At 43.0% G+C, this 16,443-nt stretch overlaps 1 protein-coding gene across 5 annotated transcripts in view; it reads left to right on the top strand.

Annotated features, from left to right (window-relative positions):
* The first annotated feature begins 2,870 nt into the window (after positions 1-2,870).
* The window catches only part of slc18a2 (solute carrier family 18 member 2), a 31,018-nt gene continuing 17,445 nt past the window's right edge, over positions 2,871-16,443 (top strand). For 3 of the 5 annotated variants that reach the window (XR_013121923.1, XM_076978842.1, XM_076978844.1), the window contains exons 1-8: positions 2,871-2,976; positions 3,221-3,399; positions 5,438-5,771; positions 12,220-12,278; positions 12,646-12,729; positions 13,350-13,442; positions 15,202-15,291; positions 15,758-15,801. Coding sequence is in view for 4 of the 5 variants with exons in the window: in XM_076978842.1 (XP_076834957.1) it covers positions 3,267-3,399; positions 5,438-5,771; positions 12,220-12,278; positions 12,646-12,729; positions 13,350-13,442; positions 15,202-15,291; positions 15,758-15,801 (837 nt within the window). In the remaining variant the exon portion in view is untranslated. Of the gene's footprint in view, positions 2,977-2,996; positions 3,050-3,220; positions 3,400-5,437; positions 5,772-12,219; positions 12,279-12,645; positions 12,730-13,349; positions 13,443-15,201; positions 15,292-15,757; positions 15,802-16,443 lie in introns of those variants that run through there. The other 2 variants (XM_076978843.1, XM_076978845.1) reach the window with 2 other exon arrangements.

Here is a 16,443-nt window from a genome sequence, read left to right on the forward strand (position 1 = left end):
GATTTTTTTTTACTTTTGATTGTTTGGCTCTCTTATCAAAGTCAAATGTATTTATTTTCTTATATAGTGCTTTTTACAACATATGTTGTCCCAAAGCAGCTTTGCTAACACAAATCCCTAATAAGCAAGCCAGGGACAACAGTGCAAAGGGAAAACTCGGATTAGGAAGAAACCTTGGGAGGACCAAGACTCAAAAGGGAACCCATCCTCCACTGGGTGGCCCAGCTCGTAACAGTACATATTCATAGTTCTATTTCTAGACAAATTTTCTATGTGCTTTGCTTTAAAGCATTGTCTTTGTAGGAATGTAAGCAGCATACAAGAAATCTAGTTATGCTTATTGTTATAGTTATTTATATAGCACACGTGCCAGTGATTAGCATGTGACTCCAGCAGGCTCCTCTATAGCAACATAAGGGGGGGGCTGGAGTTGACCACAGTCATGAGGCTCACTGAGCCATTGCTTTCCACCCAAATCCACATCACAAACCAAAGAAAACGCATGACACGGCTGTATGACTGCATCAACATCTCAGATTATCAGAAGACTCAGTGACTGGGGGCCACAGGATCTATACCTTAATATTCAGTAGATTAACTGAAGGCTTGATTAAATAGGTGAGCGGTAAGCCTAGATTTAAAGATTGGAACTGTGTCTGAATCTCGGATTGAAATTGGAAGAGTGTTCCATAACTGAGGGGCTTTAAAGGAGAAGGCGTTGCCTCCGGCTGTAGTCTGGCTAATTTTAGAAACTAAGATAAGCCCTGCATTTTGAGAGTGCAGCAGGCAAGGTGGGCTGTAGTGTTCAATGAATTCATTCGAATATTGCAGGGCCAGACCACTTAGCACTTTATATGTCAACAGTAGAATTTTAAAATCAATGTTTTTTTTGCTGGTAGCCAGTGTAACACCAAGAGAGTGGAACTAATGTTGTCAGATTCTGTTTTGTATATTAGTCTGTGTTGTTCAAATGCTATCTTATTTTGCCCTGAAAAATCTGTACAATATTCCATCTCACTCAGTTCTTCGTCAAGCATATTCCATACAACTTTGATCAAAATCCACCCAGAGAAAGTACTTATTAATATCTGACATTCAGTCATGGACGTAATTTTGTAATAAAAAGTGGGGGGGACATGGATTCGTCGCTATTTAAATATTTGGTTTTAACCGTAAAAACTGGGGGGGACCAACACCGGCTTTTGAAAAAGTGGGGGGGACATGTCCCCCCCCCCCCCCCCCCAAATTACATCCGTGCATTCAGTATAGCAAGATATATCAAGAATGTTATGGTTTGACTTGGGAGGGGATTTGCCAGAATCTTCACGGGTTCATCGTCATAGTCAAAAGTTCATGGGGTCATAGTCACTGGACCTCGAAATAGATGAAGGGCATAAATGTGCCGTATTTTGTCAATTGTGATTTTTACACCGCAATCGAAATTTGTCCTCCGCTTTTAACCCATCTGTGCAGTTAGAACACACACACACACTAGTGATTACTAGGGGGCTGTGGATCACACGTGCCCAGAGCGGTGGGCAGCCCTAGCCCGGCGCCCGGGGAGCAGTTGGGGTTAGGTGCCTTGCTCAAGGGCACCTCAGTCATGGCCTCAGGTCTGGGAATCGAACCCACAACCCTCCGGTCACAAGACCAGTTCCCCTCCACCAGGCCATGATGACTGCCCGCATATCATGTCTTTACAGGCAACACACACACAGCAAATGCAGAAGTCTGGTTTAGGTGTTGGGACAGAGCAGAGAGAGAGACCCCCATCACGAACTACACATAAACAGTGAGGCAAGTGTCGTGGAAATTTCCGGAAAATAGATGAAGACTCAGACGTGGTTAAAAGAGTTTTATAGCATGAGAGTCTCGTCTAGAACAAGAACTCTGAGGAGAGAGGGTAGTCCGATCTCCTTTATTCCGTTGTTCCGTGTATTCCTCCTAATATGGATCTTTCCTGTTTTTATCAGTTCTGTGTATATCAGTTGTACACAAAAACAGCTGACAGGTAACATAGTGGCAGATAACAGTGCATTCTATCTGCACATTCCTGTGATGCATACACAAGGACATAATAACATACTGTATCACTAAATCAGTCCTTCAGCTAATCAGAATGTACTAAATCATAATGTTCTTTTGTAATCTTAAATCACATTAGCAAAATGGCAAAATTTCCCCTCACACATGCAAAGCAAGAGCTTTGTGTTTTAAAACATAATTCACAGGTATGTTTCCATGCTGGCTAATCATTTGCTTACCACTCTACACACTCTGACTTTAGAGTGATAAATACGCTTGCCTTTTTAGTGACACGCCCCGGGGACGTAGTAGTTAGCCAACAGGTCGATACTGAAACGGGATGAAAACGCAGATAGAGAAACACCGCACCAGATGGCGCCATTGTAGAAGTGTGCGCGCTCTTCGAGAAGAGAAACTGCGCCGTGCTGCTGGTTTTAGACTAACGCGCTGATTCTGAACCACCCTTCTTCAGTGCTTTATTACCTAGTTTTTCTTCATTGCGATATTTATCCCTTTCTATGAATACATTGTCCTGTTACGTCACATCTTACGTTATTTCGACGCCCCCCCTCTCCAACAAATTCTTTTGAACATTTATCCGATTATAACGGTTTGGACGGCAAGATTAATCCTCTATATCCAAATATCACATAACATTTTTAAACCTGCAAGCAGAAATGGGACCAAAAAACCCCACTGTCGCCACTTAACGACTTGAATCAGATGCAGTTAGCAAATTAATATCAGCTCGCTCTTTTTTCCATTTGCATATGCGGAGGCGCCGAGATTCCAACGTTTCAACTTTCGCGCGCACTTCGCGGCTCCGGGCGTTCTGGTGCAATAGGTGAGGTGACGTCACGCAGAGGTGAAGTAAGTGAATGCGCCCGCGTGCAACGCGCCTTCTGCCCGCGCGGTGGGCGGTGACGGCCTCGCTGCAAATGTCCGTTTAAGGTAAGATCACAATCATGTGGATAAAATCGCAAGTCTGCGCAATTGTCTAAGCAGACGTCTAAACACAGTCCTGGTAATTCTTTGATCTGTTTTGTTTGTTTAGGATAGCTTAGGGTGCTGTTGTTGCAGGGTTTCTTTTATAAATTATTTTAATTTTGGCTGTCCTCTGTGTTTTATTTCTTTGATAGGAGGCAAGTCTTGCTGACATGTAGTTTATGACAAGATCTGTCTTTTCCCACTACAGGACGCATCTCCATCGCTCTTCTGTCTCTCTCGTGGGTGTTATTAAGATGGGATTCTTTGACGCTCTTAGAGATTTCAGTTTACTGACATGGCTGAGGGAAGAAAGACAATCCCGGAGACTGATCCTGATCATTGTTTTCATCGCGTTACTGTTGGATAACATGCTGTTGACGGTGGTCGGTAAGTTAGTCCAAACGTGTGCACACACCTGTTACACGGCAGCCTCCTTTAATGTTGCGTGTAAGCTGCGGAGCCGCGCTGTTGTACCGTCAGGTGATCTATGATAAACTATTTAGGCAGATGCTGATCTCATTAAATGTCCTATTCAGTTGGCGACACAATGAAACACACATCTCAGCCTCCAGAAACACGTCTGTCCCGATAGCTGTCACAATTCATCACAGCTTCTTGCATTTTCCGATTTTGTTTCCCGATTTTTCTACACAGAGTAAAATTAAGAGTGTTGGGTAAAATCTTGTACTGTTCAACTGGAATCAAATTAAATTACAACGTATTTAGTCAACAGGATTGTGCCGAGTATACGATGTCTAAACACTTTAGGACGTGTAGGACATGCACTATTAAAAGGTAGTAATAGTTACCAAACCGAAGTTAATTAATTGCTGATTGTTAAATCCAGTTCTTTGTAAAAAGGATAAATCAAATTCTGCTGTATTACTATGGAATGAGATGTAAGCAATAATCATCAGCCCTAATCACGATATCTTTTTGATCTTTTTTGCACCGTATGTGATGCTGCATAATGAAATATTCCCAGAAGGTGTGTGACCAAACATTCATTGGTTTAACAATGCCATTTTAAACCCAGTAATTAAAAAATCGCTCTTTTAGAGGCTTAACGCCAAAGGCTTTGGGTATCCTTTATGTCTTCTATATTTAAAACCTGTTAATCCTCAATTAAAACTGCCACAAAACCAGTTTCAAAGAGCGACTGTAGTGTTAGTGAAATGAAAACCGATAACACTGCTTATTTTGATCAATTTGAAAGGTTTATATTGTTTTTTTAATAGTAGACTACTGTAGGGTGTTGGGGTGTTTTATCTGCGTCTCAGGAAATCTGAAGCATAAGTAATTTGACTTTTATTGATCTTTTATTTAAAACAAATGTCATCTTTCTAGGCGTAATGTCCTGGAGAACATTGTTATTGTCCAAGAGACCGTGGGTGTCTCTAATGGCGCACGAGGTGACCACAGGACACGCCGGTTACGCACCGAACATGAAACCGGCGTTTTGGACACAGAATCAACTGAAGTTTAGAAAGGAGACCTTTTTTAATCGCATCACGACATTTTTATAAAGACATTTGAAGCCAAGTCATAATGTATCCACATTAAATCCTTGATCGCGTCAAAGCTGTAACATGTAAATATAGCCTACTACTGAAAATTGTTCCCATACTTTGTGATTTCAAATAAGTTAGTGGCGTTGCTAATTTTGACAGATCTGGCTCTAACTGTAATACCCATCGAACTATTTCTAAATGAATTAATACAACAATACATTTCACACCTCCTAACATCTCGTCGCATAAATCTAACAGGCGAAATCCTGAATCTTCGAATTAAGTTTGCCCACGTTGCACACTACAGGGCACTGGGGTATGAAATCAAACTTCAGCGTGCTTATGAAGCGACCCGTATTAGCAGGCCTGGATTAATCGCGTCTTTCTGCTTCACGGTGAAACATCATCCCGTTACTGTAGCTCACGGTGAAACATCATCCCGTTACTATAGCTCGGGCCGTGATCACGCGCCCCCGACCACACTGAACACGCTGCACACACTGAACACGCAAAACACGCACCCCGACCACGGTGAACACGCTGCACACACTGAACACGCAGAACACGCGCCCCCGACCACGGTGAACACGCAAAACACGCACCCCGACCACGGTGAACACGCTGCACACACTGAACACGCGCCCCCGACCACGGTGAACACGCAGAACACGCGCCCCCGACCACGGTGAACACGCTGTCTCTTCTCCATTTAATGCTCAAACTGGTCAACGAACTAACGTAATACGAGCATATTTAACACGAAGACTGGAGCACCTCTGACATTCATTCCACACTGGAGACTTTGTTGCACCTCCATAAAGCCTCTTTCCATCCATCCATCCATCTCTCTCTCTCTCTCTCTCTCTCTCTCTCTCTCTCTCTCTCTCTCTCTCTCTCTCTCTCTGTCTCTCTAGTACCCATCATCCCAAGCTACCTGTACTCAGTGGATGAACCAGTTGCTGAGGTTGTGACCCCACCCACCTTCTCAACATCCCCTTCTGGAACATTCCGGGCCATAGTGTCTCTGTACGATAACTCTACACGCCTGACCAACCTCAGCCCACAGGACAGCTCCTGGGGTGTGACCCTGACCCCATCCCCGAGCCCGAGCCCGACTCCAAACACCTCTGACTGTCCCAAAGCGGGTGAGCAGCTCCTGAATGAGAATGTGAAAGTCGGACTTCTCTTTGCCTCGAAGGCCACCGTACAACTCATCACCAACCCATTCATAGGACCGCTCACAAACAGGTGACTACGCTTAGAAATCCCTCACACACACACACACACACACACACACACACACACACACACACCTCTTTCTCTGTCAGCTGTGTTCAAGGTGATTTGTTAACGTCACATATACGTGCATTTGTTTTGCTAGTGTTTGTGTTACAAACTTTGAATTATAAAGACCAATAATCTAGAAACAGAACATTATGCACTTTGTGAAAAAGAACATTAATAAACTTATACTTATTAGTGCATTAAACACTAAATATTCTTTAGTGCATTAAACACCAAACATTAAACATTCTTTAGGTGTTTAATGCACGATCGCTTGCATATAAAACCTTTATACTATGCGATCTAATCTCCACTCATCATCTGTGTTTATTTCTTTTAACTGAGACCTGGCTGAACTCTGGGGACAACAGTGCTTTCTCTAAGCTCCTCCCACCTGGATACTCTTACCTGAGTGCACCACAAGTGTTTGGCTGTGGAGGCGGGCTTGCTGTTGTCTTTAATTATAAACGTACCTGCCGCCGGCTGCCTCATAAAAACTATAGCAGCTTTGAACATTTCACTTTTCACACAGAACTTTCAGAGTTGTTAGCTGAACTGATGCCAAAATTTGACAGTCTGTTTTCATGTGGTGATTTTAATATTCATGTTTGCTGTCCCAGTGACCATTTTGCAGAAGGGTTTCAAAGGCTATTGATTTCTTTTAATCTGTAACAGTCTGTGTCGGAAACCACACACAGCCATGGCCACACATTGGATTTAATCATTTCTGTATCCATTGCAGAGATTCTGCATACTTGTTTTTCAGACCACTTCCCCATTATATTTAAATGTTCCACTCCTCCAGTATCAAGGTCTACTACCTCAACACGTATCTGCTGCCTCTACTCTCCTTCCACTGCAGGACAGTTTGCTGCTGCCTTTAGAAGCTCTGCTCTGTACTCTGTGGAACGTCCAGACTCATCTCTCCATCCGAAAGAATTTATTACATCTTTTCATCACACCTGCACAGAGATCTTGGATTCTATTGCTCCTCAAAAACAAGCTTTTACAAAAATAAAACCCGAACCCTGGCTTAATGATACCACCGGGCATACAGACAATGCTGCAGGAATGCTGAACGCAGATGGAAACAGGGCAGGCTTTGTGTGTCCCACAGTATGTTGAGACTGTCTTAGTGAATATCAAGATGCAGTTAAATGGGCCAAATCTCAGTATCTACCAATAGTGACCGGCTGAGGGTTTTATTCAGCACCATTCAGTCTGTAATTAATCTCTGAAAACGACTACACAGTCTAACTGTGATGATTTCCTTAAACACTTTTTAAACAAAATAGACTCCATTAAGCAGAACATTGTTGGTACATATAATGATGTTCAAGTGCATCAAAATGCTTTTCTAATAACATCTGCTGTTTTTAAGCAGTTGATATCGCTACCCCATCTCGCTGGAGTGGTTCAACAGATGAAATCCACAAACTGTCCTCTGGACATCATTCCAATCTAAGATGTCCTTTGACAATATCGGTCCCTGTCTTCCGACATTTATTAATAGCTGTCTAAGTTCAGGTTTTGTCCTGTCCATCTTTAAGCAAGCTGTGTTCAGGCCACTCCTTAAAAAAACAGGTCTAGATCCTAACCTTCTAACTTCAGGTCAACCTATCATCTGTCATTATATCTAAAGTTCTGGAAAGTGTTGTTTTTATTCAGTTGTAATCTTTTCTAGAATCTCATAACTTGTTCCAGTCTGGTTTTAGATCTCATCATAGTGTAGAATCTGCACTACTTAAAGTACAAAATGATATTCTTTTGTCCCTTGATGCCAAAAAACCAGTTCTATTGGTCATGTTAGACCTCTCAGCAGCTTTTGACACTGTGGACCATCAGATTCTTATTAGACTCACCATATTGGTCTTCAGGAAGTTGTCCTTAAGTGGTTTAAGTTCTATCTAACAGATTAATCTTTCTCTGTAATGATAGGTGATCTATCTTCCACTTCTGGGACTCCTTTGACCTCTGGTGTACCGCAGGGATCCATTCTGGGGCCTGTACTTTTTTCACTTTACATGCTGCCACTAGGACAGACCTGGGCAAACAACGGCCCGCGGGCCACATCCGGCCCGTTGTGCGTCCCTGTCCGCGAGAGGCCAATCATAAATGAAACAAATATCTATGTCGTGCGTGCAATACAACTGTGACGCTTTTATTTTGAAAGCGCTACGTTTGCGTTAATTCCGTGTGGACGTACCTGCGTGTGTGTGTGTGAGCTGCGCGAGAAACACTGTAGGTGATCAGCGACAAGTTAAGGCTGAATTTACACTTTCGGGAGTGAACGTTGCACCTCGCGCGAACCTCCGCAAATGGCGGAAAATTTACGTGACGAATTTTAATTGTGCATTGTGTTCCAGGTTTGAAAAGTGCTGGAATTTAGGCTAAAGTACTTGAAAATGCTTGAAATTGTAACTGTATTTCGATTCACAACAAATAGCTGACTGAACAGGGGGGTATTCCAGAAAGCGGGTAAGTAAATTCAGAGTTAACGAAAACTCAGGTTTTCCGTTCCAGAAACCGAGCTTAGAGAGAACCTGAGTCAGCTGGGAAATATTGAAATGGACCTTGAAAGTGCCGTAGAAGTGCTTTAAAGCTAGGTTTAAGCCTGGTTTATACTTGACGCGGCGCGAGGGTCCGCGCGGCGAAAATTATGTAATCGCGGTGGCGGAGGGCCTCACGCGCTGTTGATTCGCAAGGTCGTGCACCTCTCGAATTTTGTAACTTCGCGCACGCGCCGCGCTTCAGCGCAATGAACAAAGTCATGTTTGCAGGGTTCATACACCTTTACAAGGTGGAATTAACGTCACTTTCAATGTCCATTTCAATATTTCCCAGCACGTTAAACTTAATTAAGTTAAATATTTATACATATATTCGAAATGATCCGAAATAATTCGCTTTTTTATTCACATTATTTAATTGTTGTTTATTTTCAAAACGCCCAATCTTAACGTCTTCCCGTTCTCTCATGTTTCGTCCTGGAATTACAAGAAGCTCGTATTTGTTAACGTAATACAAAAAAACTGTTCATTCAGATGGCTATTTGTTGTGAAACGAAGTAGTTACAATTTCAAACATTTTCAAGTATTTCGCCTAAATTCCAGCACTTTTCAAATCTGAAACAAAAAGCAACATTAAAATTGGTCAGGTAAATATTCCTTCCCCTGTTTTTGAGGGGTGTTTCTTTATACCAACACACACGGACGTAATTGGGGGGGGGGGGGGGGGGGGGACATGTCCCCCCCACTTTTTCAAAAGCCGGTTTTGGTCCCCCCCAGTTTTTATGGTTAAAACCAAATATTTAAATAGCGACGAATCCATGTCCCCCCCACTTTTGAATTCAAAATTACGTCCATGCCAACACACATCGTTTCAGAGAACACTCGCGGAAGTTTGCGTGAGGTGGGCGGAGCCACGGTGATGACGTCATTATTGTTTGTGTGGCCCTCTGACACAATTCAGGTTTCTCATGAGGCCCCTTGTAAAAATTAATTGCCCACCCCTGCACTAAGACCTATCATTGCACGTCATAATCTGTCTTTCCATTTGCATGCAGATGATTTACAAATATATCTGCCTGTTGCTGCAAAATCTGCTTTATCAGCTGCTTAAATGACACTAAGCATAGGCTGTCTCGAAATTTTCTCCATTTGAACAACAAGACTGAATGGATTTTGTTTGACACTACCAGAAATCCATGTAACAATTCTTTCAGTTCAAGTTTTTCGCTCCCCTGCCTTAACCAGGTGGTTAGAAATCTTGGAGTGAAGCTTGTCAGTAATTTAAATCTTGATAAGCAGATTGATTCGGTTGTGAAAACAAGCTTCTTTCAGCTCTGTCTGCTCTCTAAAGTAAAGCCTTTCCTCAGCCGTACTGATTTGGAGAAAGCCATCCATGCATTTGTGAGCTCTCGACGCGACTATTGTAACACTCTATATGTTGGAATTAATCAGTCTTCCATCTCTCGTTTACAGCTCGTTCAAAACTCTGCCGCTCGTTTGTTGACCAGCACACGTAAATCTGAGCACATCACACCTGTTCTTTCATCTTTACACTGGCTCCTGGTTCAGTTTAGAATACAGTTTAAACTGTTGCTCTTTGTTTTTAAAGCTTTGAATGACCTTGCACCGCCCTACATCACAGAACTTGTACAAATCCATCATCACAGCAGAGCCCTACGGTCAGCTGGCCAGTACCTCCTTAAAGTGCAAAATCTAGATGCAAGCACTGGGGGGGGGCTGGGATCGTTCCTTTTCTTCCCAGAGTTGCATTCCATCTCTGACCTGGTTCTGTTTAAGGCCAAACTTAAGACCTACTTATTCAAAAAGGCCTTTTACGTATAATTCTTGACACTTTAAATTACTTCTACTTTTAATTTAAATGGTTTTATGATATTGTTTTATTTGTTTTGTTTTGTTAAGCACTTTGGTCAATGTAAGGCATCGTTGGAAGGTGATATATAAATACATGTTGATTTGATTTTGATTTGATTTAGTGCATTAAACATTGCAGTGTGACAATTGGAGACAAAAAAACTGGAGAAAACCCTCCCTCTCTCTTTCTCACTCACCCACTCTCTCTCTCCTTCTCTCCCTCCCTCTTTATCTGATTCATACACACATCCTTAGATATCTTGTAGTACTTCACTAATATTATAAACTATCTGCTGACCTGGACCCTGTTGTTGAACCTATGAGCTAAAACTGGATTGCAATGTAAGTTTTAATTTAAAAAAATCATTAGTAGGCTATAAATACATTAAATATATTTAGATGCGTATTGGTTAGAAGTATGTGTTGACCGACCTGAACACACACCTGTCCTGAACAAATATACACCTGCTCCCAATATACACATGCCCCTATATACCCCTGTCCCAGAATACACATGCCCCTATATACCCCTGTCCCAGAATACACCTGCCCCTATATACCCCTGTCCCAGAATACACCTGCCCCAATATACCCCTGTCCCAGAATACACCTGCCCCAATATACCCCTGCCCCAGAATAAACCTGCCCCTATATACCCCTGTCCCAGAATACACCTGCCCCAATATACCCCTGCCCCAGAATACACCTGGCCCAATATAAACCTGATGTGACGCTGGGTACATGGCACAGACACATACGCTTGCAGACTGAATGTTGAGAGATTTCATGATCAAGGCAGTCTCGCAATGTAACACAGGTACTGTCTGGGCAGGTGTGTGTCTGGGCAGGTGTGTGTCAGGGCAGGTGTGTGTTGGGGCTGGTGCTTGTTGGGTCAGGTGTGTGTTGGGTCAGGTGTGTGTCGGGGCAGGTGCGTGTCGGGGCAGGTGTGTGTCGGAGCAGGTGTGTGTTGGGTCAGGTGTGTGTTGGATCAGGTGTGTGTCGGGACAGGTGCGTGTCGGGACAGGTGCGTGTCGGGGCAGGTGTGCGTTGGGTCAGGTGTGCGTTGGGTCAGGTGTGCGTTGGGGCAGGTGTGTGTTGGGTCAGATGTGTGTCGGGGCTGGTGTGTGTCGGGGCAGGTGCATGTCGGGGCAGGTGTGTGTCGGGGCAGATATGTGTTGGGGCAGGTGCGTGTTGGGGCAGGTATGTCGGGGAAGGTGGGTGTTGGGGCAGGTGTGTCGGGGCAGGTGGGTGTCGGGGCAGGTGTGTGTTGGAGCAGGTGTGTGTTGGGTCAGGTGTGTGTTGGATCAGGTGTGTGTCGGGACAGGTGCGTGTCGGGACAGGTGCGTGTCGGGGCAGGTGTGCGTTGGGTCAGGTGTGCGTTGGGTCAGGTGTGCGTTGGGGCAGGTGTGTGTTGGGTCAGATGTGTGTCGGGGCTGGTGTGTGTCGGGGCTGGTGTGTGTCGGGGCAGGTGCATGTCGGGGCAGGTGTGTGTCGGGGCAGATATCTGTTGGGGCAGGTGCGTGTTGGGGCAGGTATGTCGGGGCAGGTGGGTGTTGGGGCAGGTGTGTCGGGGCAGGTGGGTGTCGGGGCAGGTGTGTGTTGGGGCAGGTGTGTGTTGGGGCAGGTGTGTCGGGGCAGGTGGGTGTTGGGGCAGGTGTGTTGGGGCAGGTGTGTGTTGGGGGCAGGTGTGTGTTGGGGTAGGGTGGACAAATCAGTGCCCTCTCAATGAAACTGCTTTATTCTTGCAGCAAGGCAGGTAGAACCCCACTACAAATGCTTAAGATTTGGAGTACACAGATGTCATAGGTGTGCTTAGTCGAAACAGTGGCTACACTGTAAAGGGTGTCCACCCTTCACTTCACACAAACATCCGGTTTCTTTACAGACACGTCCACTTTTACAGACACAGAAATGAGTTAGTTTAGTAAACAGTGAGTTAGTAAACAAAACACATAGTAGAAACACATAGTATAGTATTTAATAATTTTCCTAACATGCTGATGTGAGCTTCCTCTCTCCTGTGTGTACAGAATAGGGTACCAGATTCCCATGTTTGCTGGGTTCTGCATCATGTTTCTCTCCACACTCAGTAAGTGCTTCACACACACACACACACACACACACCTTATATTATATATTACATCATCACTACCACACCCATCACTATCATGTCTCCAACACATGGCCGTCATATCACCCCCCCACATCAGTTTTACTGCAGTGTTTAGAATGTTCTACCAGACTGACATTTTCACATCACACACACATATGTGTGTCATGTATATATATATATATATATATATATATATATATATATATATATATATATATATATATATATATATATATATATATATATATATATATCTTACACACAAGCACACAGACGACGTTGTTGTTATAACCTCAAATGAGCAGGTGAATCTTCTTCTGTGTGTTCTGTGATTGTGGTTTAGTGTTCGCGTTCTCTGCGAGTTACACGCTGCTGTTTCTGGCCAGATCTCTGCAGGGCGTGGGTTCCTCTTGCTCCTCTGTGGCAGGTAATAAACACTGCACCACGCTTTATAAGCATGACTAAACCATCGAGTTTATAACGCTTAGTAAGATATTGTAATCCTCCCACTGGGGCAGATACTAAACTCTTAAATATACAAAGTAATCCCAGTGTATATCCTATAAAGCCTTAATGAATGTTTTATTACACTTCATAAGAGAATATGGCCCCACTACACTACCACTAATACTGTTTATAATCATTTTTAAATACCCTAAAAATTACCTACAGGTACATTTTGTGTAGCAAGCCTTCTTTGCAGCATGCTCTATGTGACCAATGTACATTTGTTTTTTAGAAAAACTATGTCTTCGTTAAGCTCCTACATAATCAGCATTGTATATGTTCGGCAACATTACACAAAACAAATTTGTGTCAGAAATGTATTTCCTTGTAGTGATTTTATACAGTATGTTAAAGCCCACGCATGTTTCCATAAAGGACAACGTGACAGATGTTTGTTTTGTGTCTTTACACACTTAACCTATTGATTTACAATTGTACACACTAAACCTATCTGTGATGGTCTGCTTTGTGTTTATGTGTACGTCGATGCTTTGCCTCTGTGTGCACGTGGTGTGTGTGTGTGTGTGTGTGTGTGTGTAGGTATGGGAATGCTAGCTAGTGTGTACACTAATGATGAGGAGAGAGGGAACGCCATCGGTATTGCACTAGGAGGACTGGCCATGGGCGTTCTGGGTCTGTATGCTGTATGCTGTGTGATTTCAGATTACTATTCCACTGTATGTACAGCAGTCAAAACCTTTTACGTTCTTTCAGTACCCCTTCCCCAACAGGCATTGTAGCATTGTTTTATGTCAAATAGCTGTAAATAATTTTAAATAACCAAATAAATGTAGATATAACAGCAGGACGGTGTAGCTTTGGCCTGTCTGTTAGATCTGGAGAAACAACAGAAAGTACTCAATAAACGTCATCGTAATCTTTCTGAGACATTCCAGTCAGGTTTCCACTCCCTTCACAGCACCGAGACAGCTCTCCTCAGCGTACTTAATAATTTGCTCCTTTCCTCTGACTCTGGCCATACATTTGTCCTTCTGCTCCTTGATCTAACTGCAGCTGTCGACACCATAAAATAATCCTCTCACGTCTTTCCAGTATTGGTCTTTCTGGCACTGTGCTTTCCTGGTTTACATCCAGTATTACAAAGCACAAATCCATATCTGTTCCGGTCATTTAGGGAGTGGCACAAGGTTCTGTTCTTGGTCCCCTGTTATTTATCTTCTACATACTTCCTCTTGGCATCATTATCCGTTCCTTTAGTTTGAATTTTCACTTCTACGCTGATGACACACAGATACCTTGATTTAAATTCCACAGTTTCTTTCCCTTCTTCCATATTTCTGTCGTGCATCTAGGAGATAACACACTGGCTAAACAGCAACTTCCTTAAACTCAGTCTTTCAAAAAGAGAATTCATGGTTATCTGCACCAAGCCAGCCATCTCTGGCTTTTCTAAATGCAGTTGTTGATGACACTTCAGTCAGCCAGTCGTCTATTGTGCGTAATCTAGATGTTTTGTTTCACTCTTTTCTCACATTTGTCCCACACATCAGTTCTGTCTCTGTTTGCTTTTCTCCATCTGCGTAACATTGCTCGGCTTCGGCCCGTACTCTCACTTACAGACACTGAAACCCTGATCCATGCGTTCATCACATCTAGATTAGATTACTGTAACCCACTGCTCTATGGTCTACCAGTCCAAACACCTACGGCCTCTTCAGTACATCCAAAATTCTGCAGCCCAAGTTCATATGTCATAAATCAATTTGAACACAGTATTCCTCCATCAACTACACTGGCTTCCGGTCTCAGAACCGCTACCGCTGCAAAATCCTGTTAGACTTCTAAAGCCTTGCATGGCCTCACACCTGTTTATCTCTCTAACCTGTTAAACCCTCACGTCCCATCACGTCAGGTGTTCCACCTCCAGTCCTCTAACTCCGGTCTACTAACCCTCCCAACACACAGACTTCCCACTATGGGTGGCAGATCTTTCAGTGTTGCTGCCCCTACTCACTGGAACTCTTTACCTTCCTCGGTTTGATCTTCTGCCTCTCTTCCTATCTTCAAAGCTCAACTGAAGACCTTTTCTTCTCTCTCAGTACTTCCACTCTCACTGATGCTCCCAAACTTTCCCCTCCCATATATGATTATGAACATGTAAAGCAACCTTGGGTTTGTGAAAGGCGTTATATAAAATAAACAATCATTATTATTATTATCCTGACAGACTGTGTGTGTGTGTGTGTATGTGTGTGTGTGTGTGTGTGTGTGTATGTGTGTGTGTGTGTATATGTGTGTGTGCGTGTGTGTGTGTGTGTGTGTGTGTGTGTGTGTGTATGTGTGTGTGTGTGTGTGTGTATATGTGTGTGTGCGTGTGTGTGTGTGTGTATATGTGTGTGTGCGTGTGTGTGTGTGTGTGTGTGTGTGTCAGTCGGTCCTCCATTTGGAAGTGTGATGTATGAGTTTGTAGGGAAAACAGCTCCGTTCCTCATCCTGGCTGTTCTGGCTGTGCTGGATGGAGGTAAGACCCGCCCCCTATCATACAGACTCCTCCCCCTTCGTATAGACTCCTCCTCCCAAATGTAGTGACCCTCATTACAACACTAAAGGCCAATCTCATCCTGACTTTGCACTCATAATCAGCACAGAACGTTTGCACTTTTCATTGATATTATTATGTTATTATTACACCTGGCCATGCTAAAATTATATCATCACAATAAAATCTGATATGCAAACTACAACAGCATCAGGAAAACATCGTCATCAAAAGCATCACTGGTTCCAGTAGCACTGTGTGTGTGTGTTTAATAGACAACGGATGCAGTCATTAGAATCATGATGTCATTATAAACCATGACGTAGTCATTATAATCATGACAGTCATTATAATCATGATGTTGTCATTATAATCATGATGTTGTCATTATAATCATGATTTATCATTATAAACCATGATGTCATTATAAATCATCTTTTCGAATCAGCTTTGCAGCTGTTTGTACTGCAGCCTTCCAAAGTGGTACCAGAGGTGAGCAATAATTTTATTACTTTTAATATTATTATTATTATTATATTGATATACTATATACATATATAAATACTACAGAGTAACAGAGGTGAAGATATAGGTCTGACAACCTGATTTAACCTGAAAGTCCTGAGCATTTCTGTGTTAGATTATGAGTGGTTTTAAACACAAATTGTTGTGTGTGTGTGTGTGAGTCTGATTGCTTATATACCCTGTTGCATACATGCATTTGGTAATTGGTTTTAAACTTTGATGGACAATGTGTTAGACTGTGATTGCTTTGTGGTTGGTTTGGCATTGTAGTATTTCTATGTCATTGATATCGTGTTGCATATTTGATAGTGAGTGAATTTGCAGTGTGGTGACAGTTTGTGTTGTTGATTGAGTTGGTTGAGCATTCTGGTGGGTGTTTGTGTATGATTACACAATCACAGTGAATGCTTTTACTGTGGCCATATGAAAACAAACCACAAACTGCGATTAAAGACACTGATGGGCATCAAAAATTATGTACAATACTAGGATCACAAAACATAGAGACAGAGAGAGGCAGACACAGAGATACATCCATACTGAGAGAGACACAAAGATACAGCCATACTGAGATAGAGGCAGACACAGAGATACATCCATACTGAGATA

Source organism: Brachyhypopomus gauderio, chromosome 17, assembly GCF_052324685.1.
Source record: "Brachyhypopomus gauderio isolate BG-103 chromosome 17, BGAUD_0.2, whole genome shotgun sequence".
Classification (NCBI taxonomy): Eukaryota; Metazoa; Chordata; class Actinopteri; order Gymnotiformes; family Hypopomidae; genus Brachyhypopomus; species Brachyhypopomus gauderio.